This window comes from Nansenia antarctica (assembly GCF_963989245.1).
Source record: "Nansenia antarctica genome assembly, chromosome: 10".
NCBI classification, from domain to species: Eukaryota; Metazoa; Chordata; class Actinopteri; order Argentiniformes; family Microstomatidae; genus Nansenia; species Nansenia antarctica.
The window spans coordinates 13,945,030-13,972,622 of NC_137680.1; the positions used below are offsets into that span (position 1 = coordinate 13,945,030).

General features: G+C 49.3%; 1 protein-coding gene across 1 annotated transcript in view; it reads right to left on the minus strand.

Moving 5' to 3' along the window:
• Window positions 1-27,593, minus strand: part of LOC308166670 (nuclear factor of activated T-cells, cytoplasmic 1-like) — a gene marked incomplete at both ends in the record, with an annotated part of 64,610 nt that overhangs the window by 4,764 nt on the left and 32,253 nt on the right. Inside the window, 3 exons of the mRNA XM_080540995.1 lie at window positions 13,054-13,686; window positions 21,346-21,478; window positions 23,812-23,867. Of these exons, the coding sequence (XP_080397121.1) occupies window positions 13,054-13,686; window positions 21,346-21,478; window positions 23,812-23,867 (822 nt within the window). The remainder of the gene's footprint in view (window positions 1-13,053; window positions 13,687-21,345; window positions 21,479-23,811; window positions 23,868-27,593) is intronic.

The window sequence follows — 27,593 nt, forward strand, 5'->3', positions numbered from 1 at the left end:
TCTCTTTGATCTGCTGTGGCGTTCAGCCTCTCCTTATCTCACTTCTCTCGCTCTCTCTCCGTCTCTTTTTTTTCTCTTTCTCTCTCTCCCTCTCTGTGCACTCGGTGCCGCCACCTCCCTTGTCTCCTCTCACTTCCTCTCAGGCCCGGGGGGGCCGCTGGTGCGTTAGCCCGGGGAGGGAAGGGGAGAGGGGGCGGAGGGTGTGTTTGCTTGGGGCCTGTCTCTGGGGATGAGGCAAGGGAGGTGTTTACATGGTTAGGCCTGATCTCTGGTGCCCTCATCGCTGCTGGTGTACTGATATATGAGTCACCAACCCTCAATGTGTGAAACTGTGGAACTCTATTGATCTGTTAGAAGAACAGCATTTTACTCAGGTGTACTCCTAAAACGTTGTTGTGACGAGTTAAAGTTGGCATTTTACTCATTTTAAATCATGTATGTATTTATGGATACTCACTATTTTGATTTCACAATTCATTTTGGTTTCATCGTTTTGATAGAAGAGCTTCAGTCATGCTGTAGCAGGTGTGTGTGTAATTGGGGTAAAGGGTAGCCACATTTTTTCAATCCAATGAAAATCACGCTCCCTCATTGAATTTCACTTCTGCATTTGGTTACGGGTTAAAAACCCCCAGTAGAAGATTAGGCTAGAGCAAATCTGCTTTTGTGCAACTGATACTCTTTGGGTTTACATTTGGGAGTGAGTCACGAAAATAAACAAAACAATGGGTGGTGTTCGCAAAAAAAAAAAAAAAAAAAATAATAATTTATGTAACGATGTGTTAACGGCCGGTCATAAGTTCATGGGCTCTGCAATCAAGGGTGATGTCACACACAAACAAAATAATGAGCTGCGACTGCAGCCCAGTGAAGCACGAAGCCCAGAAATATCCCTGCCTGACTGAAACAAATACGTCTGGGTGATTGAGATACGAGAAGGAGACAGATTAAAAACGCTCTCCACGCCTCATTACACAAAGGTTCATGGTAAAATGACTTTGGCCATCTGATAAAGTCCCATCTGATCGAAACCGAGTTGGCTTAAGGCGACGGTGGCTTAAAAACGCACAAGGAGAGAGAGAGAGAGAGAGAGAGAGAGAGAGAGAGAGAGAGAGAGAGAGAGAGAGAGAGAGAGAGAGTGAGAGAGAGACCTCACTTTATGGAATATGGAGGAAAATTCGGGAACATATTGAAGCAATCATACTTGGGTAGATTCTACAGTAAGTGTCTTGAGTGAGATTTTGGCCCGTTCACCTGCGTACAATGGGATAAATGACATCAGCATTTGTATTCTGCCTCTTTAAATCACCTGTTGCCTGTCAGTCGTAATGTGGGATTTCAGAATCCGACTTTCTAAAAATATATATATATATATAAACCACATTCCCTGCATCCAAAAAGGCTTACCTCAGTGCAAGTTTTATGAGTCCCTATCCATCATAGACACTGGGCTAAAAGGTACCTTGCTGTTTGAGTGTGTGGAGAGCCTGGCTCGCCGCCTTCACCGCAAACCATCTCTCTTTTCCATAACCCTATGAAGAGGTATGATCTCTCTGTCCTGTGCCATCTTTTTATCCTGCATTACAGGAGGGAGCCCTTGAATCTGGGACTCCTCTAGGAAGGCCCGCATCAGAATACCAGTGAGTTTCCTGTCTCATTGCGGAAGGTCACGGTGCTGGATGCAGTACAAAAGCCTTGCTGAAAGGCCTTGTCTTAGGTCCCAATCCATACATTGAAAGGTACACTGATGGTTACCACAGAACAGCTTACAACACTTACAGGGTGCTTTTGAGGCTCTGCGATCATCCACGAATGTCTGCCAGCAAGGTTACCATCTCATTGGGGAAGATGCAATGTTAGACAACTTGAAAGACTTGGTCTTGAAATGTACACTGAGTCTTATGACAGTGGATCTTACAGACTCATGCAGTGCAGAGGAGTCCCTTCCTGTCCTTCCAACACTCCCGCAGAGTTGTACTGACCTGAGGACAGTAACTGTACTGCTGCTTCACTCTGATCTGACTCACACACTCACTCTGCTGACCTGAGGGCTGTTACACTGCTCTAAATCATCTCCACCTGCTAAGACTGGTAGACAGGGAGAAACAGGGGGGTCAGGTAAGGGCGACTCATGGACTTACTTACCAGGCTAGAGTGTGTGTGTGCACATACACACACACACACACACACACACACACACACACACACAGTCTACAGTACTATGTCACATATAAATCATATCTGGCGAGTTCACCTGACCATACGTTTTCATCACCTGTAGATTTAATACTTAGCCCTGGCTTGCAAGATCTGCCACATGAACGTCTTAGCAGAGAACGGAACAACACTTCTTTTTTCAACATACAGTAAATCTTCTTGATCTGATTAAAACATATGTGAAATCTCCATTCCCATGCAGCTTTGACTATGACTTCATGACTGGCCTTATCTCAGAGTTGTTCAAGCAGAGATGTCATCTGTGATTTACGGCGAAAGGTAAACTAGAATCTGCCTTTTGAAGGAATAAATCCAATTTGTAGGGAATACGACCTCACAACCTCAGATCAACTCCAAGTTTCATTCCAGTCCTCTCTCCGACTAGCTGAGGTATGGCAATATAGGTTTTATTTGAGCGATTTTTGAGGGGAGTTCAAAAACGTTTTTACAGTTAAAAAACGACAGAACCCAGAGGCTCTAAACCCATGAAAGCATCATGCAACACTTATTTCCAATATGGTCTTCTTCAATGGAACCAATGGGTCTCCAACAGGACTGCCAAACATCACAAGGGTTAATGTACAGTTAAGCTGAAGGATCTTGAGCGTTAGTGAGGAGACAGTTGCGGGTATCTGGGGACTAATTGAGATTTACAACCTCTACGGCTCATAAGAACAGCCATGGGACCCGGAGAGCTCGCCGGTTAAGAGCGATACCTTTAAGTAAACCCGTTCACCCACGGCGTGGTAGCTCTCAGCTCTACAGGTACTCAGCGGGAGACAGACAGGGAGAAATACACTACTCAACTCTGAGCTCGGTGTTTTTCTTCCTGAGACTTGAATGTGAGTCAGTTTTAACAGCTTTAGCACAGTCAGAGGCACGTACTGCCTGCGTGTGTGTGTGTGTGCGTACGTGTGTGAGTGTGTGTGTGTGTGTGTGTGTGTGTGTGTGTGTGTGTGTGTGGTGTGCGTGTGTTTGAGTGGGAGTACAGGGGCACTGAGAGAAACTGTCAGGGAATTTCAACAAAGATTGCACGCTCCATTCTCCCCTCTCATATTTTCTCTCTCTCTCTCTCTCTCTCTCTCTCTCTCTCTCTCTCTCTCTCTCTCTCTCTCTCTGTCTCTCCTTTCTTTCCCCGTTTTCTCTGGTCGACCTGACCCTCACAAGTCTGCCCCATGCGTGTCTGAGTATAGCTGGATCTGAGCAGATGCTGAGTGCCCGCTACCCGCCCCCCCCCCCCCCCCCCAACAGTCCTTCCTAATGCAGTCTCTGCCTCGTAGCTTCCCCCTTTCCCTCTCCTCTCCTCTCCTCTCTCTCCATCTTTTGGCCCTCGCCCAAAAGGAGATGAATTCGACAGGATAGCTCGTCCACTCTACAAAGACGGACAAGCCTAAAGAAATGATACTGTAGATACTTTGATCTCGGTAAACGAATCAAGCACAAACAGGATCCTGATGCTGGAATACCGCGTGTGTGATTATGGAAAGAAATATAGAAAGATTGATCAAGAATGGCGTGATTATTATCGGTATCCGAAAAACTCATTTTGACAAGTTAGGTTTTTCTTTAGGTTTAAACATCTGTGTAGGGGATGATTTGTGTAATGGGCTGTAGCATTGAGACGGGGGGGTAGTTTATAGGCCGGTGACAGACGCTACTGGGGACTGCTCCCCCTCCTGCAGTACACACACACACACACACACACACACACACACTGGAGGAGACGGGAGGTTCTGCCAAGAGCAGCAAACCCCACGGCTTTCCCCATCCTGCCTGGCTGGAACACCCTCTCTGTTGACATCCGTCGCTACAGGATACTATTTCACTGAGCTAACACATTTCAGATGGGGGGCTATGCTATTAAAGAGTCTGGAGGGGGGGGGGGTCTGCTCCTGTTTACTGATGCCACAGGTATTTACTTTTCCCCAAAAAAATCAACAACAAAAATGCTACGAGAGGAAGACCGAAGAGTGAAGACCGAAGTGAGTGAGCGAGGCCACAAACTATTTATTTATTTTTGGGATAGTGTGTGTGTGTGTGTGTGTGTGTGTGTGTGTGTGTGTGTGGGTGTATGTGTGTGTGTGTGTGTGCTTGCGTGTGTGTGTGTGTGTGTGTGTGTGTATGTGTGTGTGTGTGCTTGCGTGTGTGTGCTTGTGTTTGTGTATGCTTTTGTGCGCCAATATCTCACTGCGAGAAATATCAGAACAGTCCAAATAGATTCCTCATTTATGATCCGAGAGCCAAAAAGTCAAGGTTCTGGATCAGAGGAGGCTACAATCAAATCTTGTATAATGGCTTTGCCATGCTACAGATAACCTCAAAGCCTATTGGCCGAACAGCCAAACAAACCAATCAAAGCCATCAGAGACGGCAGCGATCATCCTGTCAGGGGAGGGAAAAACCGCACGCACATCAATCATCTTTAGGGGGGGGGAGAAGGAAGGCTGGGAGGGGGGGGGGGGCGGGGGTACCCCCATCAAGCCCCTGATACACAGGCCATCCAGAGCCAAGCCACAGGCCTCTCTTTGGAGTTGACCTGCAACGGTCCGGGTGCCTCGGTGGCTTCTTAACGTGTGCCCTCTCAGCCTCAGTATGCAGCCCACAGAAACCAGACGCCTGAACGGCTGTGTCAGGAGAATCGGCACAAACACACACAACACACACGCACACACACACACACACATCACACACACACACATCACATGCTCATCCAGGCTAGTAGGAATCCCAAAATGTGTATCGAGAAAGTTGTATAGAACCCCATACATACGAACACATATGCGTGCACACGCACAGACGCACACGCACGCACGCATGCAGAGAGACAAACAGACAGACAGACAGACACACACGCACGCACACGCACACGCGCACACGCGCACACGCGCACACGCACACACACACACACACACACACCAGAATCATAATTTTCACTAGAGAAATTATGAAAAAAAAGCTCAGCTCGCTAGTGGTGTTAATTGGGTACTTGGCACCACAATACAAAGAGGCCATACTTCAAAGAGCCGGAGTCTCTGACGTCGTTGATTGGCTTCCATAGAAGCCAGGTGACGTACAGTCCGGGCCGTGCCTCGCGCCACGCTCACAGCATGGAAACAATCAAGACCATAATCAAGACGCGTTCACAGTAGCGAACGGCGCTCGACGCATTCCTTTGACATCTGAGCATTCTTTCGTAAATACACCAAAAAACAAAAATCAAATCTTCCCTGCCATCTTAACTGCATCAGCCTTCAGACAGACGCTCAGGAAACTCAATTTGTTTAGATATAAACTGCCGCAACGGCAGCAGACGGATTCTTTTACAGTGACTGTGGATATTATGACGGAGTGGCTGAGAGGTCGGCTTGCGCTGCCAGGAGCCGACGGTCCACACGCGAACAGTCTCCCAGGGCCAACTGGATATGAAGAGATATGTCACGCCGAGCAAAGTCTTCTTGTATAGATGATTAAACCATGCGGAGCACATCAGCGGGTTGGCAACGCGTTGGTACGGTAGGGATACTGGGCACACACAAAGTTTCATGAGAATCAGTGAGCGTGAATTATCATCGCGACTCTAGTTCTCTGACAGCTAAAAGCTAATAGCTAATAGCTAAAACGTGTGGAGAAACGAAAAACATTTTGACCAACAGTCATCCCAACTCTTTCAAGTCTGGCCAAAAGGGGGCAGAGGTACAAGCACACGGAGAGGAAATAGAGCACAGAGAAGTGGGCTTTAAAAAAATCAGCTCAACAGTGCACAGGTAGGACACCGCTCGCTCGACACTTCACCTCGAGCCATGACATCAGAATATCTCATTCCAGCACTCCGTTGAGTTCAGCCATGATTGTACTGAATCAGTGATATCACATAAACATCGAAAGAGAGGACGAAAAAAATTTACCTTAATTTTTCCTCACTCAGCTAGTGAGTTTGTCTAATCGGATTCGCAGACAATATATAGGTCCATCCCGACCTCTATTCCACATAAACTATTGAGCCGTTTTATCAAAACAACTGTCTTAGCTTGCTCCGGTGTGTCAAAGCAAATACATCAACTTAGAAAAGGATATACCCTGATGAAGGTCTGTTGGCCGACATGTAGGTATCGTTCCACATAAATGTGAAGTACCAAGAACGCCAGGCTGCAATTATTATACATATATATTTTTTCTTATCCAAACAGTAAAATAGTAATAAGAACAGTAAAATGAGAAAAATATGTTTAAATGACAGGATACATTATGGTTTTGCTCCCGACGGGAGGAATATCTGATATTAAATCCAGTGTACCAGTGATGGACATATCTCTCTAACCATGGCCTAAGCCGTCAATGACTCTCGAAAGGCCACTCTTAAGGCCCTAATATTAGTTTTTCCTACCATTGTAAAACTTCGCTAAAGCCTACACTCTCCTTTACCCACCATCGGACCCTGGACTGCCAGGAAAACAAGATTCCTAATATGAAAACGCAGCAATAATAACAATAGTAAAAAAACCTCCACATCCTCTCTTGAGTCATAAATAATAGAGGAAGCAATCACCCTTCTATTATACCTGTCAATAAAGGGACGGCCATGAGGGAGACTAGGGGTCTTGACGCTGCACTTAGCCAATAGACAGGCCCCGCGCTACCCAACTCTTAGACCAGGCCACGCCCACTCCCAGCAGCCCAGAGGATCAAAGGTGGAGTGTTGTGAAAGCACAGGCTCTAACCGCAGCCCGTCAGATGGTCTACCTCTCTACCTCACTCACTCACTCACACACACACACACACACACACACACACACACACACACACACACACAGCAGCTCAGCCCTGCTCAGTCCCATTAGACACCTCACCTCAACCTCAGCTTTAATGAAACCCCCTCCTTCAGCCCTACCCCCCAAACACCCCAACCCCCTAACCCCCCACCCCAGCGCCAGCCTCGCGGCACACACTCCGATGTTAGCGACTCAGCATGTTTTCAGAGCAGTGCGGACGCTCTCTCAATCATCATTAGGGGTTTTGCAGAGTCCTGGGGTCTGGGCAAGGGGCCAGGATGTGTAAAAGTTTCCATGAGAAAAGCCTTGAGTTGCCTTCGGAGGAGAGCGGCGGCGGACGGACGGGGATCCTCAGAAATGTTAGAATGCTGTGTTGTTATTGTGGGAGAGAGGGGGAGAGAGAGAGAGGGGAAGAGAGAGGGGGAGAGAGAGAGGGGGAGAGAGAGAGAGGGGGAGAGAGGGAGAGAGAGAGAGAGAGTAGACAGATAGAGACACACACACACAGACACACAGAAAGACAGTGAGAGACAGAGAGAGAGAGAGAGAGAGAGAGAGAGAGAGAGAGAGAGAGAGAGAGAGAGAGAGAGACGGCAGAAGGGAGAGAGGAGTTCTGTCTAACTTGTTGCCTGCCGTTGACATCTTCCTCAGCCACCCCGGTCTGTTTTGAGTTTCAGAAAACAAGTTTGTATATCGTTTCAATCGGGACCCAACCTACGCCGCGGTGGAAACAATTACCCAGAAAACGGACCCGAAACGTACAGCAATCAGACCGCACATGTCAAGTGTCAGAAATCGGCAGCGGGCACGTTTGCTGTTGTGTGTTTTTCTTATTCTGCGAATAAGGGCCCTCTGTGTGTGCATAGCGAAGCCAGCTGGGAGGAATCTGGCTCTCTGATTAGCGTTCACCCTGCGCTACGTTCAGCTGCACTTCATGATATCACCCGTCATACCGGGAGCTAATGGGAGAGGACACACACACACACACACACACACACACACACACACAGCAGCAGCCTCAGAGGAGCAGACGTCAGGAGCACACACACACACATCCACAGGACTGTTGCTGTCTCCTAGAAAGCATTACACATAAAGACACACCAACACACACACACACACAAACACACACACGCACACACGCACACACATAAAGACACACCAACACACACACACACGCACACGCACACGCACACGCACACACCCACACACACAAAGAGGCCTTCATAAGCACCCTGCATCGTGGAGTAGGCAAGGGTGCGTAACGTGGCCCAAAGCCACTGTATAAACAGAACCAAGTCTAGGATCAAAAGAGATGTGTGTGTGGTGTGTGTGTGCGTGTGTGTGAGCGTGCGATGGGTGAGGGGGGGGTATGATGTCACCGCAACTGCAGCTCTAGGACGTGTGACAAAATGTGCCGTCATTTTTTATGGGTTAATGAGTCCCAGCTAACAAGCCTAGCGTAAATACTCCAACTCCTCCATCTTTTTATAAATCCTATTGTTATTTTATTGACGTCATTTGCGCGGCGTCGTGCTCAATGCCATGTGTACGGGTGTAAAACGCCCGCCCCCTCCCCCCCACAGATTAGGAGCGCGCAGGGGTATGACTCAGTATGAAAGGGATCTTTTCTACTTCTTCTCGAAAAAACCCCCACTTCTGTTTAATGTGAGTCTTGCCGAGTATTGCTTATGACAGTGAGCCCAGTAACAATGGTGCGGTCCTCCGGTGGGGATAACGTTATGAAATCCACTTCATACGATACATCTTGATTTTATTCACCCGAATAAAAGTTTTCGATCCGTGACCGGTCTTATCGTGAGACGGTGGCCCGTGCAGCAGCCTGCCTGTCTGTCGGAGGACTGCCAAAGTGGGGCCAAAGTGGGCCAAAGTGGGACTAACTACGCTGTAGCCTTCTGATCATTCATCAATTGGGAACTAAAATGGGGCTCCTGGACATTTCCCAGAAAGCCTCAGGGCACCCGTTGTACAGACACTGCGTAATGTCCCAGCAGTTAGCGAACGTTAGTCTTGGGCTCCACCACCACCAGAGAGGTGGGGGGGGTGTGTGTATGTGTGTGTGTGTGTATGTATGCGTGTGTGTGTGTGTGCGCGCGTTTGTGTGTGTTTTTGTGCATGTGTGTGTGTGTGAGGGAGGGGGGAGGGTCGTAGGACAGTTAGTGGTTTATGTTCAACATGTCAGTCCTCCCCCCCACCCCACCTCCCCCCCTCCCCCTCTCCCCCCTTCTGACAGAGCTCCTTGTGGTACAGTAGCTCACCCGTTGATAACCGGAGAGAGTCATTTCTCGGGGGCTCCGTTAGCACTGAGCGGGGGCCAGCCAGTGAGAGACATTTCCTCTGGCTGATGAGGGGTGTGAGTGTGCGTGTGCGTGCGTGTGCGTGTGTGTGTGTGTGTGTGTGTGTGTGTCCGTCCGGTTTGCTGGAGCCGGAGCGTGGGAGGCGCTGCTCCCCACTCTGGGGAAGCTCAAGTGTCCTCCTGCTAGACTCAAATCACCGGCCGTGGGCCCGGTAGAGCCCCGCTACGCTATGCTACCCCCCCCCCCCCACCCCCCACCCCACTAAATCACCCCCGTCGGGAAGGGGGTGAGGTCATCCCCCCTCCGTCGGCCCCTCTAATGGAGCCCTCTCGCTAACGTAAAGAGGTAATGACTGTAGAAAGGGGAGCTCGTCGCTAGCCGCTAACCCGCTAACCCCCCCCCACACACACACACACACCCACCCACCCACCCACCCACACCCCAGTCTCTAGGCTCCTTATTTACTTTATACTGTAAAGGCTCATTTGAGGGGGGTGGGGGTGGGGGTGGTGTAGGGCGGGGGTACGTGAGTGAGGCCAGGCTGAGGCGGCGGAGATGCCTTTGGTCGTATGCTGTTACCACCGCACACTTACCGGGACTCCAGGAGCTTGGCCGCAGAGGCTCATGCAGACATTTAGACGATGATGACGCGAGCCCTGCAGCCTATTGAGGTTTCGCAAAGGGCCGATTCGGGGTCCTCAGCCAATCAATAAGGCATTCCTGAGAGTCGCTAATGCAACTGTAATCACAGAACTGAAGACATTTGGGTCAAGGGAGGAAGGGGAGGGGGGGGGCAGAGATATGGGTCTTTCTGTTAAAAGTGACAGTCGATGAAGAGAGGGGGGTGGGGCGGGGCGGGGCGGGGTGGTGGGCCGCGCGGGAAACGAGGTTACCTGCTTATGACCCCGGGCGCTTGGGAAATTTGGAATATTTTCATACTGTACTGAATTAAGGTGGAAAATTACCCCCTTAACAAGCTTTTACGAAGCACAATAATAAAGCTTGGGTTTCATCTCTTATTAGGTTAATGTTGAACTCAGGCTCCTCTCGCTGCCATAACTATGGCAAAGTTTGAGAAAGTATTACACGTGTACATGACAATGCTGTTTGCTAATCGCATTTCCACCGTATTAACCACCAAAGGTTCTCCTGTTTCAATGAAGTGGAGGACAGAATCATGTTAAGGGAGCTGGCGCAGGGTCAGAGGATACATACGAGCTGTGTGTGTGTATGTGTGTGTGTGTATATATATATATATGTGTGTGCCTGTGTGTATTTGTGTGTGTGTGTGTGTGTGTGCGTGCGTGTGTGCGTATCTATGCATGTGTGCGCGTGTCAGAATGTGTGTAGGGGCCAAAGAATGCCGTATTTAAGTGTTGTTGAAGGTTCTTTTAAAGGGCTGATAACAGACAGACTTCCTAGTTTCTTTCTATTGTGTGTTTACGAGGTGGAGACTAATGGGAGTCACCGGGAGTGACAGATACGCTGACAACTGCATCTCAAACTCAATTACACGTCCACAGCTAAACCCCCTTGGCCCCAACTGCCGATCGTGGATGTTCTCCCTAGCGCATAGCTAGCGCACACACTCACACACACACACACACACACACACACACTCACATAATCACACACACACACACACACACACACACACACACACAGTCACACTCACTCACGGATGTGCACACACCCACGCACACAGTCACACTCACGCACGGACGAACGCGCACACACACTCACTCACTCACACACTCACTCACTCACACACTCACACACACACACACACACTCACTCACACACTCACACTCACACACTCACACACACACACTCACACACACTCACACACACACACACACACACACACACACACACACCAACACACACTACTGTAGGTAGGTCTGTTGCTGTTTACGGTGTGTCAGTGTGAAACAAAAGGTGCACAGGAAGTGTGTGACGTTCGTGAGTTGAGTGGGGACCTGCTGGCTGTGTTCCCCGTGTCGGGATGCAGGGCGGGGGGGAGGCGGGAGGGGGGCTTTATCTGTTCTGGCTGAGCTCCATGGATGATGCCTGCGTTCCACACATTCAGAGCATAACAACACGTTGGAGCTCCACTCCAACAGCAGCAGCAGCAGCAGCAGCAGCAGGGCCATAACAGGCCTGGGAGTGACCGGAGGGAGGAGGGATTATGTGTGTGTGTGTTTGTGTGTGGGGGGTTGGTGTACGAGAGGTGAGATAAAGTGTGTGTGTGTGTGGGGGGGGGGTACACCACGTGTGTGTTCCCCAGTGGCCAGTGTGGGGTATGAGGTGGGGCGGCTGGTGACCCCCCCCCACCCCCCCAGCCTCCCCTGATGACGTCAGCTCGGCAGTAAAGGGGGGCTCCACAGGGAACAACCACGGGAAAACAAAAGCGGCCCTCCTGACACGGCCTCACAGCGCGATGGGAACAGAAGGAAAAAAAAAGAAGAAAAAAAAACCGCAGCTCCACTCAACGCGGCTTGGCTCAGCCGCAGGAAACCCCTAGCCCATTGTTTTGCTTCCTTCATTAGTCCTTGTGTCAACAGACCGGGGTCCGGCACGCGTGTGCCACTGTTTCTGTTCTGATGGACCCCCCCCCCCCACACACACACACCCCACCCCCCTCGCTTGACCTCAACGCTCGCTGATGTTATGACAGATTGTTGTATCGCCAAATCCCATCCAGGCCAATTTACTCGTTTCAAACTAAAGCGGCTCGAGCTCGGACAACGTCCACTATGACCGGGGGCTGCTGCTGCTGCTGCTGCACGGCCAGGAGAAAGTATCATAAATCTGACGGGGAAAGTCTAAAATTAACTAATCTGACGAGAGGCGAGTCTGCGGCGGTGGGCTGAAACTGGCCAGGAAAGAGAGAGAGGTGCAGCCGGGGTTTGGGCGTGGGGGCGTGCGGGCGTGTAGATAAGAGAAAGGTGTAAAATAAATGTATTGTTTTTGCGACGCGAATGGAACATTCCGGCGAACCCCAACGTTTTCATAAAGAGTGAAAAAAACAAAACATGATTTTATCACGTCGTTAGAGAATGGAAAGCATGAGCGGTACTGTATAGTTAGTTTAGTACACCTGCTATGACTAGTATTACTATTTAGTTAGTTTAGTACACCTGGTGTTACTAGTATGACAGGTACACCTACAGTAGTATCACTAGGTAGTTAGACATACACACCTGGTATGACTAGTATTACTATTTAGTTAGATAGATACACCTGGTATGACTAGTTAGTTAGATAGATACACCTGGTATGACTAGTTAGTTAGTTAGATAGATACACCTGGTATGACTAGTTAGTTAGATAGATAGATACACCTGGTATGACTAGTTAGTTAGATAGATACACCTGGTATGACTAGTTAGTTAGTTAGATAGATACACCTGGTATGACTAGTTAGTTAGTTAGTTAGTTAGATAGATACACCTGGTATGACTACTTAGTTAGATAGATATATACACCTGGTATGACTAGTTAGTTAGATAGATAGATACACCTGGTATGACTAGTTAGATAGATAGATACACCTGGTATGACTAGTTAGATAGATAGATAGATAGATAGATAGATACACCTGGTATGACTAGTTAGTTAGATAGATAGATAGATACACCTGGTATGACTAGTTAGTTAGATAGATAGATACACCTGGTATGACTAGTTAGTTAGATAGATACACCGGGTATGACTAGCTAGTCAGGGAACACCTTGTTCTAGTGACTCACCATCATCCAGGTACATCTGGTCCAGCTCCTGTGGTTCCTGTTTGACGGTGACCGAGGGGGGGCTGGAGTCCTCCGCCTGGCTCTGGCTCTGGGTGGGGCTATAGGCCTGCTGGAAGGGGCTCTCCGCTGCCCCCCCTGGCGTGGAGGGGTGTGACATGGGGGAGGAGGAGGATGGGCTACTGTCCACGTAGAGCGGGAGGTAGCCGTGGGAGCCCGGGGGGCTGCCGAGGTGGGGGCTGCCCTGGGAGTGGAGCATGCCCAGCGGGGTGTGGTCGGGGGAGGAGGGGTGGGGGTGGCGTCCTCCTCCTCCTCCGGCGGAGGTCTCCTGGACGCCGCTGGGCACCATGGGGCCGTGAGTGGGGCTGCCAGAGAGACACTTGGTGTAGGTCACGGGGGACAGGTCGTGGAGGGTGGGGCTAGAGCTGGGGGAGGAGGTGGCGGTGGCGTGGCGAGGCGGGCAAGGGTAACCCCCCAGCAGGCAGGGGTCAGCGTCCCCTACAGGGAGGACAGGAGGCAGCCTCTGTTGCTGCTGCTGCTGCTGCTGCTGGCCGTAGTAGGACTTGGGATGCACAGACAGGCCCGGAGCCCCCAGTGCCTCATACTCATCATTCGGCTCTGTCTTTATTATGGGGACTAGAGGGAAAAGAGACAGACAGACAGGGAGGGAGGGAGGGAGGGAGGGAAGGAGGGAGGGAGGGAGGGAGAGGGGGGAGAGAAAAAAAAGAAGGGAGAGATTAGAAAGGTGAAGAGGGATCCACGTGGCTGGGAGAGAGAGAGAGGGAGTGAGCGAGAGAGAGAGAGTGAGTGAGTGAGAGTGAGTAAAAGAGGTGGTGAGCAGGATTGTGGCTAGGATACCCTCCTAAAACCAAACACAAACAACCACCCACCCAGTGAATAACACACTGTCTCTCTGTGTCCGTGGTTGAGCTCTCCTCCTTTCTAACTCCCCCCTACTCCATACCCCCCCCGCCCCCCCCCCCCCCCCCCACCACCACCACCACCACCCCCCAACAAAAAGAAAAGAGAGTGAACAAAAAAAGAAAAATGGATGAGTCATCAGAGCAGGGAGAGCCACAGCTGGCTCTAATAATGAAAAAGGCCCTATTTTCTTTGGATTCGGCTCCAGCTCTGATATCCTATAAAAGAGTTGCTTTAAAGCACTGTGCTGCTGCCGCTGCTGCTGCTGCTGCTGTTGCAGGAGCCCAGGACCCCTAAGGCCTCTACGCTCTCAAAGTCATTGTTGAAAGAGAGAAAGAGAGAGAGAGAGAGAGAGAGAGAGAGAGAGAGAGAGAGAGAGAGAGAGAAGAAAAAAGTTGATTTGATTTTGATTGGGCTAGTCAAAATGCTCCCCAAGTGTCTAAGGTATGCCTGTGGTTTGGAGAAGCTCAAACTTCAGCTAAACGCAGGAAAAGCGCAATGACCCCACTTGTGTGTGTGTCCGCCAGCCTCCGTCCTCCACTCCCAACTCACTCTCAGTCACATTTGGGGAAAAAATGTTTCCGCCCTTGCCTTGATTGGTTTGGACCGAACAATCATCATCATTTCCATAGAGCTTCATCAATGTTGCTTTTCATAATGTTTGACGACTAACTCTGACAGATGCTCTATTCATTGGCGAGTTTGGAGGTTACTCATGACACCCCGAACGCACAAAGACCCAAAGCCAAGGGGGAAAAGAGGACAAACCTTCTCAGCCTGTCTCAGAAAAACTCATTAAAACGGCCCATGGGAAGACATTGCTTTGATTCACTGATACAGTGATTCAACTGAGCCAGTGTTAAAATACCCAGATGGGTAACAAACAGTTTCAAAACAATAAGTACACTGTTACTATTTCCGCACATAGTTACGGGTGTTAATGGGTGTGGTAAGTGTTGGATGCCAATCATAAGTGTTTTGGCCCAAAGGGCTTTTTTTTCTCTCTTTTCTGAATGTCTTCTTGGGGTACAGATGTTCTAAATAACACTCTGTTCTGTTATAAGACATAATACCAGTGTTTTCTTTAAACTTAATGATTACAATTCAAACGTGTGTGTATGTGTGTGTGTGTGTGTGTGTGTGTGTGTGTGTGCGTGCGTGTGTGTGTGTGTGCGTGTGTGTGTGTGAATAAGGCCAGAGTGTTGGATGAAAAACACAAGATGAACAATGAAAATAAATATGATGATGAATATATGATGTTATTGCTATTGTTCGAGGAGCAGAATTTGACAGAGATGTTAACTTTCACACCTCCGGCCTCTGCGGGGGGCACGGGGGGTGTGTGGAGCTGGCGTGATTACCCAGTGGGGAGGGCATTTACGTCAGTCCTGTCTGCTCTGTGAGCCAGGGGAGACGGGCTAGGTGTCCCTGTGGCTCCCCTGGGCAGGCAGACATGCATCCTCAGCACGGTCCCAGGATGCACCTTACACCCTCACCGACGAATAGGAACCAGGGACTGTGATAGGCTATCCTCTATCAGTCAACACCGCCTTTGTGGTGTTGTTGTATGGCAGAAGGGTGTCAGGGGCAAGGAAGTATAGCTTCAACAGATTTGCGGAAATCGTCGGGAACCATTAAAGGAAAGTGGTGTTCTTTTTGTTTTTAGGTATGTTTTCTATCCACCCCCAAAGTCCTCTGTCTCGTCGTCTGAGATTGAAAAGATCCATCTGGAACTAACCAGACCTACAATCTGATCCTTTCATGAAATCGAGCAGATCTTCATCGCCTTACTCAAAAAAGTAAATCCAATTATGGCCTATTCGGTAATGGGAGCGCTACCTCATCGTCTCGCAGAATCTCAAAATATGTCTCGGAGACTCTTACACTATCTCACACACTAACCCCTCCCACCTCCCCACTGCTCCCCCCCCCCCCCCCCCCTCCCTGCTGGCTGGGCCTTGTGAAGCAGATTCACCCTGTGAGTCCCATCCCCAGCTGGCTCCGATTTCCTCCAACCCCGGGGTGATGGCCCACAGACACTTTATGCTCTGCACATGTTTCTCCTCCATCTCTGGCTGTCTGTGTCTGTCTGCTCACATTAAACTGATCAGGCCTGATCGGGGCATTTATTGAGGACTCGTTTCCTCCGAGGGGGTGGTTGTGTGTGTGTGTGTGTGTGTGTGTGTGTGTGTGTGTGTGCGTGTGCGTGTGTGTGTGGTGTGTGTGTACGTATATTCGGCTGTGGTTATGTGTGTGTGTGTGTGTGTACGTGCATGTGTGTGTGCGTGTACGTGTGTGTGTGTGTGCACGTGCGTGTGCGTGTGCGCGTGTGTGTGTAGAGCACACAGAGCCCTTCCCTAGCAGCTTGTCGAATGAAGGTGACACGGTCATCGGTACCAGCCATTGGCTACAGGAGGCACAGTACACACTGAAGCGTGTTATGATTGGCTGTTCTAAGGGTGGAGGTGGTGAAGCTCTGCTTCACAAAGAACTGTCCGGAAAACGTTTACACCAAGTTGCCCTCACATCTGTGTACTGTAGTCCAGCAGGAATAACTCTAACTACTAACATATTAGCATCGTAATATGACACAAAACAACTCCATTAACTACTTTGTGTGTGTATGGTTTGGTTTACCAGCTGGTTTGACTGCACAGCAGAGGGAGAACACTTATAATACTTTCTATTATACTGGTTTCTATTAAACCAGGGTGAAGCTGGTGGAGGTAGAATTTGAATACCGATATTCTACCGAGGTAGAATGAATCGAATACCATTCCATGCATTTACGATGAGCCTGTCCTCTGATTTCTAACCTTCATCAGCCTCCACTGGTATGAACTCACTGTCTCTGTTCAATGATAAAGCAGTGACATTCAGAGTATAGCAGGTGGTGCTTCATTACCTCACAGGTGCCTCTCGCAACATGCCCAACTGAGGTAGCAATCTGGCTGACAGCTGGTGTCCTATAGTAGAGCACAGCTCAGCATGTAGGCTAGGCTCCCTGTGTGTGTGTGTGTGTGTGTGTGTGCGTGTGTGTCTGTCTGTCACTGTTCTAAAACTGGGATAGGTTAGTTGAATCTGGTGAACGTTACAACATATCCCAATGTTTAGAGAAGCGGCGCAGCTTTGCGGTCGGTTCACTTCTCATGTATGTGTCTCTTGCGCTTCTTCCGAACACGCTTCTTTTCCTCTCGTTCTCCCTCTCCTCCTCCCACGTCCCCGACCACAGACCCGTGGCTCCTCCCACGTCCCCGACCACAGACCCGTGGCTCCTCCCACGTCCCCGACCACAGACCCGTGGCTCCTCCCACGTCCCCGACCGCAGACCCGTGGCTCCTCCCACGTCCCCGACCACAGACCCGTGGCCGGCGATCAACAGCACCCGTTGGTGTTAAGAATAGAACCCGATATTGCGGAGGAATCTCCCAAAACTTGCTTGTAAAAATAAAGGGATTCCGAGAACTGACTTGGGTCGGGGGTTTTTCGTCAGCGCCAACACTTCTTTGCCGTTTGTTGTTTTATGTGGTTTGGTGAAACCGTTTTCTTACAGAGAGAGAGAGAGAGAGAGAGAGAGAGAGAGAGAGAGAGAGAGAGAGAGAGAGAGAGAGAGAGAGAAGAAAAGGAACGACACGTCACGTCTGCACTCACGTAAGAATGATTGGAAGGGAGGTTGGAAAAGCACACGGGGAGCTAGACAACGACACTACTGCTTCGTGTAACATCTCAACATCTGATACGGGACGCCTGTGATGTGGAATCGGGATGATTGACTGGACTGAAAACCACAACTGCTGCTGACAGCACTTTTTTTGTGAAAATAAAGAGTCTGAAGTTCACGAGTGAGGTATTGCTAGTTGGATCACCCCCGCTACTCCTAAGATGTAATTTCATGACGGGGTATTTTACTGGAAAGCTGGAACTAACTTGATTCATCTTCTTCATCGACGAACATCATTGGCGAACGGTTTATTTGGATAGTCCCTAATAGAGGGTTTGTAGTATGTTCAGACTGACTGTCAGTAACATTTCCACTCACTATCCACTCACCCTACCCCTAGCCCTAACCCTTGATCCATCATTGTTGTAAAGAGGAATACAAAATAAATAAAATGAACCTACAATCTTTTGTTTCGATGACAATGTGAAATCCTATTGCAATTATTAGCTTAACCCCAGCTTCCGGTTAAAGTGTCTACCCTGAGATTGGGAGGTCGTGAGTTTGATCCCCGAACGAGTCATACCAAAGACTATAAAAATGGTACCCGACGCCTCCCTGCTTGGCACTCAGTAGGGTTGGATTGGGGGTAAGACCCTGGTAGTGGTACATACCAACATCATGTCCAGGGGTTGTATTTGTACATCAAGCCGCCTCACACCACGGTGGCCTAAGGGCTACTAGGCTTGAGAACCATCGGCTTACTTATTTACTACTTATTCCAATTACTGGCCTTGAACAATTCAAGAAGAACACATTCTTCAGCTTCGAATGACATCATCATCAGACTACATCAACAAACACACGTCTACAACCTCTACTCTGTGGACAAAACACGCCTCCATTAGCCTTGTCACTCAAGCTTTTCTCCACCTGTCGAACTCAACAAAGAGCCACTAGGGAATGAGGCCCGGCACGTTTCTACCAGGGGAGGGCTGGTGGAGGTAGACATGGGAGGACAGGCTCATTGCAATGGATGGAATGGAATGAATCCAACAAATGAATCCAATGAATCCAGGTATCCAACACTCATTCCGTTCCATACATTACAATGAACCTGTCCTCCGATGTCTGCCTCCACCAGCCTACCTTGGTCTCAATCCAGACTGCATTGGATAATAACATGTGTAATAATGCAGCGCTCGACTACACTGAAGAGGAAGGTAAAAATCAGATGGTGTTTACACACCAGAAATAATACATCTCCCTCGAGACAGCGTAGACAAACAAAGAAGAAAATACATACAAATTCTCTCTCATGTCCTTACAAGGGCAGGTTTCAGTGGTTAGGTTTCAGTAACAAAACCTTTGGGGTTTCAAGCTAACAAATGCAAGTTCTATAGGCGGTTTCATATGCTAAGCGGATACATGCAGAATGAATTGAAAACAAACGTCACATGATGGAAAATACAAGTTGTTTTGGATAGCATCTGGTGCCCAGAGAGTGTTTGTCTCGTCCTTCCGCTTTTCAAACAAGAGAGGCTATTTTAAGGGGCGGTTTTCACTTTTTATAGACGAGCAGACACAACCGAGCGTGAATGAGACGTTCTTTGAAAAAAAAAAAAAAAAAAACGTCAGCGACCACAACTGTGCTTGAAGTGGGCCAGAGGGGAGGAGGAAGGCCCCCTGTTCACACACAGGCGAGGGAGGAAGTGATGACAAAAACCTCTCTCTCTCTCTCTCTGTCTCTTTCTATATACACACACACACACACACACACACACACACACACACAACCAGGCCACATTGTTGACTGTCTTTCTGCGTATTCAAACACTCTCCTGCTGAAACCCTCAAAGGCAAACATCCAGTCTTCCCTCCCCGGCCTCTTCATCGTCACTGTTACAGTATAATTACCATCATTGTTATTTAGGCTCCGTTTTGCTTTGATGACAACCAACATTATCATAATATCTGGGGCAGATATAATACGTCTATTTGCTCACGTTCCCGCCCAGTTCAAACAGGTCTGTTAACTGAAGTCAATCACTGTAGGAGAGCAGACTTACACCAAGTACAGTATAATGCCCCAGCAGGCGTGCAAGGGAAACATAGGATTGTCGTGTTATACACAGGTAACGTAGGTCTCTCTATTCACAGTGCCTTTGGCTGTGACACTAGCAAGTAGTGCAATATGCTTCGTCGTTCAGACGCTGAACCCTGCTTGTGTGGTCCCTTCTGTACTTGTGGTTTATTTGGCTCCGTAACAGAGAACACAACGCAGTCGTCTGTTAATTAGCTTCGTGTTTACTCCCAGCGAAAAATGACCTGCAGATGCACAGTCGGGGTGATAAGTCGTCCCTTCTCTCTTCTTGCGCTGCGGGGGCTTATCGCCCTGTCTCTGGGTGTTAGTATGGAGCTGCTATATAAGGCCAGGGTTGGTCTGTGTCCTGCACTCCCCGATGCCTTGCTGGGTCCGTTATACTGACACACAATGCCTAAGCTCTCTCCTTCTCTTTTACCTCCAAATAGGGCCCTGTGTTGTAAAGGTGCTGCCATGTCTTCTGTGTGTGTGTGTGTGTGTGTGTGTGTGTGTGTGCTCGTGAGTGTGTGTGTGTGTGTGAGTCTCTCTCTCTCTCTCTCTCTCTCTCTCTCTCTCTCTCTCTCTCTCTCTCTCTCTCTCAGGCCTCTTAGAGGCCTGTCTCCAGTCTGAATCAGTCTCTTATCTCCTCCAGCTGCGACAGCCTCTATCTCCCATCTGGTCATCGTTTATGAGCGGAGGAAGGAGGTAATCTCATCAGTATTTCTTAAGTTAAAAATGCGAAGGCTGCATTTAAGCAGCGTCTGATCTGATACTTCAATTTGGGAGACAAACAGACGGATCCCTGACCCTAACCCTAACCTTAACCCGACAACGCAAAGTGTACAGCATGGGATACGCTTTCAATGAATACCAGGTATTTGGAATAAAGGCTTGCTCGTGTACCTGTGCCCAATACGAGAGCTATTTAGTCTATATTTGGTTACGTTGGATTGAAAAACACACTTCTCTTCGCTGGGAAAGTGCTCTCCGATCTCAACCCGAAAGTTCTTCGAATTCCGATGCGAGAAGCCATCTTATAAACATTGGCCGGCGCACCGGACCGTGCGGATCATCGTCCGGGTTCGTCCTCCCGGGGTCTTCGAGGCCGCTCTGTGAACTACAGGAGACGATCGGAGAGAAGCCCTGAGAGGAGCGGGTTTGGATGTTCCGTGTTGAGGTGTTTCCGTGGGAGACGAGGTGTGAGATCGAGGTCGATTGAGTCCTCAACATCAACAAGGCCCGGAGGGCGCTGTCAGTCAGCGGGCTACACCTCATCGCTGGAGAACGCAACCTCGCGGCAAAAGTAAACACACACACACACACACACACCTCACACACTCCTGCACGTCTGCTGCTGCTGCTCTCCCCCAAGGGACTGCGGTGCCGGAGGAGGGGTGTGTGTCAAGCTTAACCAGCGCTGCTACACACATTTGACGTGTTTTTTTTTGGGGGGGGGGGGGGGGGTCGAGTGGAGTGGATGTGGGTTGTTTGGGTTCTTCTTGCTCTATGTTGTATGATGATTTCACAATCACTGTTGACACTATTAGAAGCCACTTGACCGAAAAGGTAAAATAACAAGGTAAAAGATAGGAGAAACGAGATGTGAAGGTGAAGGTTTTTTTTGTTGATTTACCGTTAGGGGAGAGGTAGGTGAAGCGCTGGTACTGGCTTCTCTTCCTCTTGCCGTTGCACACGTAGAAGTTCACCTGCACGGGGCTGGATATCCTCTGGTTCCGGTAAGGAGGGATCTCCACCACCAACGAAGTCTACCACACAAACACATCATACAGACAAACATCAACAGTGGACTTATCACGCGGTGGGATGCACGGCGGATCACGGCGGACATTTTGGAGCATAATGGACATTAACTGGTGGCCTACCGAACTACAGCACACTGTACTGCCTTAATCTACCCTACCAAGTCCAGAACCCAACCCCAGAACCCCCCCACCTCGGGGACGAACAGAGCGGGGTTTTGGGGGTTGAGCTTGTTATGACAGGTCTGCCTCCCTATAGATCAGCCTGTCCCCCCGGGGTGAGCCCCCTCCGGGCCTGGACGGACATGAGCGTCTGGCGGCTGTAGGGCTGGCCCTGACCTGCTCGGCGCAGGGGGCCAGAGGGGCACCAGCATCTGTGTGTGTTTGTGTGTGTGTGTGTGTGTGTGTGTGTGTCTGTCTGGCCACCTCTCAGGGGGGTCTGCACAAGCTATGTTTGGGGGGGGGGGGGGGTGAAACAGGAAACCACTTTTCTATAACTCAGCACTTTTATGGGGGTCTGTCTGTCTACGGGGGTCTGTCTGTATGCCAGCGCGCCCATGTAGGCCAGACAGGTCAGCCCTACTGACGTAGGTAACGACAGAACACACAGGTGTGTGTGACCTCAACACCCCTCCCCGCCCCGGCTGACGCGCTCCAAACAGGAACAAAAACACGGGGGAGGGCAGGGTGACCCGGTGGTGGTGGGGGAGAGAGGCCAGGCCAGCGCTCCACTCGGCTTGTTTGCCTAAGCTCCAAATCAGCACACACACACACACACACACACACACACACGCACACACACACACAGTAATTTTCCAACATCTGGGTCTAGCCTTCACATCACCCAGCCCTAAAGGCCAATTAACCATTAGAGAACGAGAGAGAGAGAGAGAGAGAGAGAGAGAGAGAGAGTCCAAAGCTAAACCTCCTGATGCAACAGAGCTGTTCAACCTGAATGAAACACAAGCGACAACAACGAAAACAACAATATCGAAACGCTGCCGTATTTTAAGCACATGTTCCATGCGTGGGTTAATACTAGACCCCCGCAAGTGTAAATTGCCACAGTTAGTTTACAGGAAGAGGTGGGAGGGGGGGGGATGGGACCACAATGATGAAAGAAAAGTGTTTATGTTTATGTGTGTGTGTTGTGGGGGGGGGGGGGGGGGCAGAGACAATCGAAAACACATTGTCATTGTCACACAACCCTGCAGAATAACACACACACACACACACACACACCGACAAACACACACAAACAAACCCAAACACACAAACCTAAACACACCTGCATATGTAAACCCCCCGCGCCGAGCAGTAAAAACCTCTTCGTATCGAAAGCAGACCTAACGAGTCTCTCCTCACCCCGAGACGTCTGCGCATATTTCTTAATTAACTCCAGAGCTTTTTTTTTCTTCTTTTTTCGGTGACACGTACAACAACATTTACCGTTCCCCGGACCAATCCCTCTTGCCTCTTTTTTCGACTCACACAAAGTCTAAATGTGTGACTGGGCGTCAGTAGATGGGCTATGGAAGCAGGGCCGTTTATTTTCTCATTACTTCTACCCATGAAAACAGCAGGTAGTAGAGGCAGGGGCCTAATCCACTGGCTGGCCGCTCCGCAAGCGGATGCCCGGCTCAGACGAGGTGTTTAAGTCCTGCCTCAACCAGGAGACTTCACGCTGAAGTAAACGTCTGGCTATGCTGAGGCTGAGGCTGGGGCTGGACCGGGAGAGGAGGGGGAGGGGTAGGAGGGAGACGGGGATGAGTGAGTGTGTGTGTGTGTGTGTGTGTGTGTGTGTGTGCGTGCGTGCATGCGTGCGTGCCTGTGTGCATGCGTGTGCGTGCGTGTGTGTGTTGATGAGGGCAGGATTTGGTGAAAATTCCATTCAGGATTGCATGGACTAATCAACGTGATCTCTCTCTCTCCCCAGGTAATGTCTGAGCAAAGGTTACATCAGAGAGGGTTCTAACAAGACAGTTTGTGTTACGTCAACACAGTAGGCTATAGAAAGTTACCCTTACAAATACAGCACACAAGGGATGACAGGCAGCGGTGACAATGAAGAGGGAATTCACTAGGGGAACGTCTGGTGGGACCAGGGGGCAAATGTGAATGCAGAAATAAATCATTTTAACACCAACAACAAGTTACTTCCAAAACCTGTTCCTGTGGGACCCCCCCCCCCCCCCCCCCCCCCCGCCCCCTTCTGCCCCACACACACACCCGACCCCCACCCCCCCATCCCCCGAACCCCACCCCCCTTCACCCACCCCAACCCCCCCCCATTTCCACCACAGATATGAAGAAACAAAAACAATAGACGGTGTACTTACAGACTTGAAGGAGTCCTTGTCAACTTTGGCTTCTATCTCCCATAGGTGGTGTCCATCTGCAAAACAAGCAGGAAAAAGAAAGGAAAACAATTATTAAAATAAAACAATAAAAAAACAATCACAGATATGGTTACGTTCATCATTTAAAAAAAACTGAGTGTGAATGAGAAAGAGATTGCAGACTACACTGCTGCAGCTGACTTTGACCAGGTGACACTCCCAAAGCTAATTGGCATATTACTGTATATTATATTGAACCAGAAGAGGCTGGAATGGAATGAGGAATGATATGAAACACGTTTTTGCAAATACCAGCCTCCCCCGATTTGAACATAGATAGATAGATAGATAGATAGATAGATAGATAGATAGATAGATAGATAGATAGATAGATAGATAGATAGATAGATAGATAGATAGATAGATAGATAGATAGATAGATAGATAGATAGATAGATAGATAGATAGATAGATAGATAGATAGATAGATAGATAGATAGATAGATAGATAGATAGATAGATAGATAGATAGATAGATAGATAGATAGATAGATAGATAGATAGATAGATAGATAGATAGATAGATAGATAGATAGATAGATAGATAGATAGATAGATAGATAGATAGATAGATAGATAGACAGACAGACAGATAGGTAGATAGACAGACAGACAGACAGACAGACAGATAGATAGATAGATAGATAGGTAGAAAGATAGATAGATAGATAGGTAGATAGATAGATAGATAGGTAGATAGATAGGTAGATAGATAGATAGATAGGTAGATAGATAGGATAAGCTAGGGGTACTTCGTGTGGGTAGTTATATAATAGTTATTGTGTAGGCTTGAACGACAGGTGGTACTAGACCCCCAGACCCTGTCCCCCTCTCCCCCCTCCTCTTCCTCCTCCTCCTCCTAATCCTCCTCCTCCTCCACTTGTGTTTGGAGTGACTCTCCCCCATCCAGCCTCTCGTCCATCCCTTGTTCATACACTGCAATTTCTCAATGACGTCTTCCTCTATTTCCATCTCCTCTAACGTCGCTCTTTTTCTACCCGCGTTGTTATTCTTAACTCGGCTCTGCGTGGTAAACGCCTTCGTTTGTTCTCTTAATTTTTGGCGGTTTGCAGCGTGCCCTTGTTGCGGCGTAGAGAGGCTTCCCTTGCACGCAGTTAAAAGAGTCCAGAGAGACGGAGCAGCTGTTCAACAAGGGAAGGCTGTCCTGGAATCTGAGACACACACACGCACGCACGCGCAGTCGCGCACACACACACACTGACACGGCCGCACAGAAAAACACACACACACACACACACACACACACACACACACAGGAATAGATGTGCATGCACACACACACACACACACACACAGAAACATACACGCATGCACACACACACACACGCACACACACACACACACACACACACACACACACACACACACACACACACAGAAGCACACACACAGAAGCACACACACACACACACACACACCCCAACCAGCCAGCCAGCCAGCCAGCTCACATTCTTTGGGCCTCTCTGTGATTTCATGCCACACCTTAGCGAACAGACGCTCTCAGCTCTGTTTAGGCAATCAGCAGCGACCACAGGGCTGTTTCTGTGGGCCAATGACTCATTAGCGCTGTCAGAAATAGAAGTGACACTACCCAGCCTGTCTTTGTGTCTGTGTTACTATGGCATGGCACTGGAGTGGCGCACTGGCTGATTATACAGCTGTGTGTGTGTGTGTGTGTGTGTGTGTGTGTGTGTGTGTGTGTGTCTGTGTGTATGTAAGTAAGTGCATGGTAGTGCCGCGCTGGCTTTCTTTACTGTACAACTGTGAAATTATACAGCATATACAGTGTTTCTGTGTGTATGTGTGTATGTGTATGTGTGTATGTGTATGTGTGTGTGCCTCTCTGTGGCTATGGCACTGCCATGCTGGCAGGCTATGGCGTCAAAGTACTTAGTTCTCCAGCTTACCGTGCGGGGACACACACAGGTGCACGCGGCGAGGTAGGACAGCCAAAGCAAGCCAGTCAAGCCTCAGTCTCACTCAGGGACCAGAAACTGAGCCGCGGTGACTATAAAAAATCCAGTGATTTTAATAGCGTCGTGGTTTTCCCATCACGGACGAGAGAAGACCGGATCCCAGTCACGTTTTTGGGGTATCACCGGTCAAGAGTCTGTGACTGCGTGGGTGGGGGTCAGCTTGGAGCTTAGCAGGGTGGATATCTGTTACCTCAAGTAATATTATTAAAAAGCAAAAAGAGCGGAAAAGAGAAAAACAGACGCGCGTCAGAAGATCGCAGACAGATAATGCGGTTTTCTCTGTTCATTCGGCCGGATGAACACATGTGCGCGAGGGACAGGGTGCACGGTGAGAAGGGATAAACTGGGATAAGCTGTGTTATCGCATATCTGTGATATAAAAAATCTGGTTGATATTGAAGTAGGGGGGGATAGAGCCTATTGTGGGGATAGAGCCCTAGGATAGACCTGCTGTGTGGCACTGGGATATGCGGAGGTGTATGTGATGTGTGTGTGTGTGTGTGTGTGCCGCTTTATACACCAAACTGTGAGGTGGCAGAGAGAGAGATGAGAGGGGTAGAGAGAGAGAGAAGAGGGGTAGAGAGAGGGGAGAGGGGTAGAGAGAGAGGAGAGGGGTAGAAGAGAGGAGAAGGGTAGAGAGAGAGGAGAGGGGTAGAAGAGAGGAGAGGGGTAAAGAGAGAGGAGAGGGGTAGAGAGAGAGAGAAAAGGGGTAGAGAGAGAGGGGAGAGGGGTAGAGAGAGAGAGAAGAGGGGTAGAGAGAGGAGAGGGGAGGGGCAGAGAAAGAGGAGAGGGGTAGAAGAGAGGAGAGGGGTAGAGAGAGAGGAGAGGGGTAAAGAGAGAGGAGAGGAGAGAGAGGAGAAGGGTAGAGAGAGAGGAGAGGGGTAGAGAGTGCGACGAGGGGTAGAGAGAGAGGAGAGGAGAGAGAGGAGAAGGGTAGAGAGAGAGGAGAGGGGTAAAGAGAGAGGAGAGGAGAGAGAGGAGAAGGGTAGAGAGAAAGGAGAGGGGTAGAGAGAGAGGAGAGGAGAGAGAGGAGAAGGGTAGAGAGAGAGGAGAGGGGTAGAGAGTGCGACGAGGGGTAGAGAGAGCGGAGAGGGGAGGGGCCGAGAGAGAGGAGAGCAGATTGAGAGAGCTGAGGGACAGAGAGAGCAGAGAGGGACAGAGAGAGGAGAGGATGGGGGGAGAGAGAAAGAGAGAGAGAGAGAGAGAGAGCAGGGAGGACAGAGAGGAGATGATCCGTCCTCGTATTACGTCTGGGGGGGAACCAGGAGGGAATCTGGCCTGCCCGCCTCCGCTCTGGGACACACTCCAAGAGGGAAACCTTAGACTCCGACGTCAACCCGCCACAAGTAAACATGTTTTTCAGTCTCCTCTCTCTCTCTCTCTCTCACTCTCTCTCTCTCTCCTCCCTTTCGTTCTCTCGGTATTCTATTATTTTTCCTTTCTCTTTCATTCTATCACTACTTTCCGCCGTCTCATTTTCCAACCTCTCCTTCTTCTTTCTATCTACCCCCCTTACTGTTCTCAATACCCTCTCTCATTCTCTCAGGTCATCCACCTTTTCCCTTCCTCCTCCCTCCCTCACCCTCTCTCTCTCTCTTTCTCTCTGTTTCTCATCGACAGAGGCAGAAGTTAAACAGAGCCTTACTCTCTCCTGTAATTACTCTGAAAAGATTCAAACAAAAGAGAGAAAACAGTTCCCCCCCCACCCCTTCTCCCACCCCCTCC